Source organism: Mus pahari, chromosome 4, assembly GCF_900095145.1.
Source record: "Mus pahari chromosome 4, PAHARI_EIJ_v1.1, whole genome shotgun sequence".
Taxonomy (NCBI): domain Eukaryota; kingdom Metazoa; phylum Chordata; class Mammalia; order Rodentia; family Muridae; genus Mus; species Mus pahari.
Window position 1 is genome coordinate 9,984,091 of NC_034593.1, and position 3,570 is coordinate 9,987,660.

The 3,570-nt window shown below is 33.6% G+C and overlaps 1 protein-coding gene across 1 annotated transcript in view; it reads left to right on the top strand.

Annotated features, from left to right (window-relative positions):
- The window catches only part of LOC110320204 (solute carrier family 7 member 13-like), a 12,040-nt gene that overhangs the window by 4,367 nt on the left and 4,103 nt on the right, over window positions 1–3,570 (top strand). The window contains exon 2 of the mRNA XM_021196117.1: window positions 2,663–2,785. Coding sequence (XP_021051776.1) covers window positions 2,663–2,785 — 123 coding nt within the window. The remainder of the gene's footprint in view (window positions 1–2,662; window positions 2,786–3,570) is intronic.

Genomic DNA, 3,570 nt, shown 5'->3' on the forward strand with positions numbered 1-3,570 from the left:
TGCTCTCCCTCTCAAGAGTATAAAAGCTTTGCTACAGAAGGATCCTGTTTGTGTGCCGCGTCGTTCTTGCTGGTGAGACGGTTGGCGCGGGACAGTAGTTTAGATTTGCATTTCCCTAATTAATAATTTTGAAAATCTTAAATATATTTCTCAGCTATTTATGTTTTGTCTTTTGATGACAGCTTGTTTCTGTACCCTATTTTAATGGGTTTATTTGTTTTCTTGCTGCCCAGTTTTTTTATTTGTTTACATGTTTTAGATATGTCTGATATATACACTTTATTTGATATGTCATTAATAAAGATCCCTATTATATAGCCTGCCACTTTTCCCCAAAATCATGGCCCTTACTATACAGAAGCTCTACAGTTTCACAAAGCTCCATGTCTTAATTGTTGTACTTGTGTGATATTGGTGTCCTTTTCAGAAAATCTTTCCCTGTGCCAATAAGTTCTCGATGATAACCTACATTCTTTCCTACTAGATTCGAAATACCTTGTGTCCTATGTTGAGGTCCTTCATCCATATGGAGTTGTGTTTTATCCAGGGTTAAAAATATGAAACTATTTGCATTCTTTTAAATGAAGCCAGCCAATCTGATCAGGATAACTTGTTGATGATAGTGTTTTTTCCCCATGTTTATTTCTCATGGGTTTTGGAGGGGAAAGGGGCTGTTTTGTTTTGTTTCTCTCAAAAGTCAGGAATCCAAATGTATCTGGATTTATGTATGCATATTCAATTCAATTCATTTGTTTCCAACACTGTGATATTTTTATTACTATAGCTCTGTAGTACTTCTTGAAATTGTGAATGGTAATAACTCCTGTAATTCTTTTATTATTCAGAATTGTTTTAGCCATCCTGTCTTTAGTTTGCTTATTTGTGTTTTGATTGTGTGTGTGTGTTTTGTGTGTGTGTGTGTGTGTGTGTGTGTGTGTATGTATGTTTCCACATGATATGGATAAATTTAATTTCAAGATCTTTCAATTTTGTGTATTTCTCCTGCTGCTTTACTGAAAGTGTTTTTCAAATGTTGAGGTCTACTGGTGTAGTTTTTAAGCTCTGTTGTTTATAAAATCATATAACCTGCAAATAAATACTTTGGCCTCTTACTTTCCTATTCTTATCTCCTTGATCTCCTTTAGCTGTTTTATTGTTTTAGCCAAGACTCCAGTACCAGGTTGATTAGGTGTGGAGAGAGTGGATAGTGCGGTCTTGATTTTAGTGGAAATACTTTGAGTTTCTCTTCATTTAGGTTGATGATAGCTATGGCTGCATTGTAAATAGTCTTTCTCACATAAATGTTCCTAAATTCCTAGGTTCTCTAGGAGTCTTATTATGAAAAGATGTTAGATTTTGTCAGAGGTCTTTTCTTCATCCAATAAGATGATTATGTGGATTTGTCTTTCAGCCTATCCATGTGCTGGACTTCCTTTATCAGTGTATATATGTTGAGCCACCCCTGCACCACTGGGAGGAAGCCAAGTTAATTATGATGAATATTATTTAGGAAATGTTCTTGCATTTTTATAATACTTTATTGAGATTTTTTATCTATATTCATAAGGGATTGTGGTCTTTTTTCTTCCATTTTGGGTCTTCGTTTGTTGTGGGTGTTTGAGTTATTGTGGACTTATGAAAAGGACTAGGGAATGTTCCTTTACTTCTCTTTTGTGGAATAATTGAGGGGTATTGGTATTAATTCTTCTTTGAAGAGCCAGTAAATTTCTTCATTGAATTCATTTGGCCATGCACTTTCATTTGTCTGAAGATTTCAGTTAATGCTTCTATTTCACCAGGGCCTATAGGTCTGTTTGAATTTCTTATTTCATCCTGATTTATCTGGAATAGGTGTTATATATCAATAAGTTCATCTGTTTCTTTAGGTTTTCCAGTGTGGTGCAGTACAAATTTTTAAAGTATGTCTTTGTGATTTCCTCAGTGTCTGGAATGAGGTTTTGTTTTTGTATCTAATTTTATTAATTTTAATCTTTTCTGTCTTTTAATTAATTTGACCAAGGTTTAACAATCATGTTAATTTTCTCAATGAACCAACTCTATGTTACTTTATTTATTTATTTATTTTATTGTGTTTCCTTGTTTGTTTGTTTGTTTCTGTTTTATTGATTTCAGCCCTGAGTTTGATCATTTTTTTAATCTACATTTTGGGTGTGGTTTACAGTCTTGTCCTAAAACATTTAGCTATGCTGCTAAGTTAGTAACATGAGAGCTTTCTATCCCTTTTTTAATATAGCATATCCTGATAAAATTTCCTTCACTGTGTATCATACATTTAGATATGTTGTGTTTTCATTTTCATTCAATTCTAAAAACAACTTGGTCCCCTAACTGATTTCCATTTTGACCAATTTTTTTTCAGTTCAGTAGTAAATTGTTTCATTTCCACATGTTTGTAAGTTCTCTATTGTATTGTTGTTGATGTTCAGGCTTAATCTATAGTGGAAAATCTATAATCTTTGGTATTTAACATAGGATCACAAAATATTCCAGCATTTAAGAATAAAATTGTGTAGCACAAAAACAGTATCATTGCAAACAGTTGAAAAAATTAAATTAAAGAATGCTTTTCATTCCTTTTATAGCAAGAATTCCAAGCTTTAAAATATGTTGTTTTTCTAACAAACTTTTGTTTGTTTTGCAGGTGAGATAAAAAATCCTGCTAAAGTAATTCCCAAGTCCGTGATTTCTTGTCTTTCCATTATAGTTGTGTTTTATTTACTGGTTAATGTATCCTATCTGGTAGTTTTGACACCAAAGGAAATTACGACTTCAGATATGGTTTGGTAAAAACAAAACTGAAATAGTCACTTCTTTCTTCCCTGAATGAAGTTGCATTGTCCTATTCATGGATGCTCTAGGCTCTAAAATAGCATTTCTAGAACACACCTCATGTCCTCTGCTTATTTCATTATGCCACCTAAACATTATCCACCTCATGTACAAACCTGTAACTGTGTGCATTACCATTTCTTCTAAGATCTAAGTTCCTTGCATTTAAATGCCTTATGAGTCCATGTTCAACACTATCTCATCTTAGAGTGTTTTAAATGCAGTTTAAAAAATCTAAAGATGCAATGGAAGGACTTGACTCAAATTCTGAAAGAAATCATTCCTCTGAATAATAAACTGTGAGTTATAGGTCAGATGACCAACAGAAACAAAGCTCAATATGTTAGTTTTTCAAGTAAACACAAGAAAATGCTAAGGTTGAAAGAATTATGATAAAAAGATAAAGGAATAAAACTAGAATTTCATTGAATAGGTATACAAAACATTACTTTGACATAAATATATAACTATGCTGCTTGATTCTAACTAGACTTTAATTGCCATGTACATGATTTGAAATAATTTTGCACTCTATTGTACATTTTACAACATAATTACTGATATTCCTAATGTCAAACATTTAGATTAATGAAGACCCATTAGCCGATCGTCCTGCGCCTCTCCTGCCCAGGAGGGGTGTTCGCCTGGCGGCTGTCCGCAGCCTGATCCAGCGCCCAACACCTTGCCTCCCCGACCGAGGAGGGGTGTCCGCCTGGCATC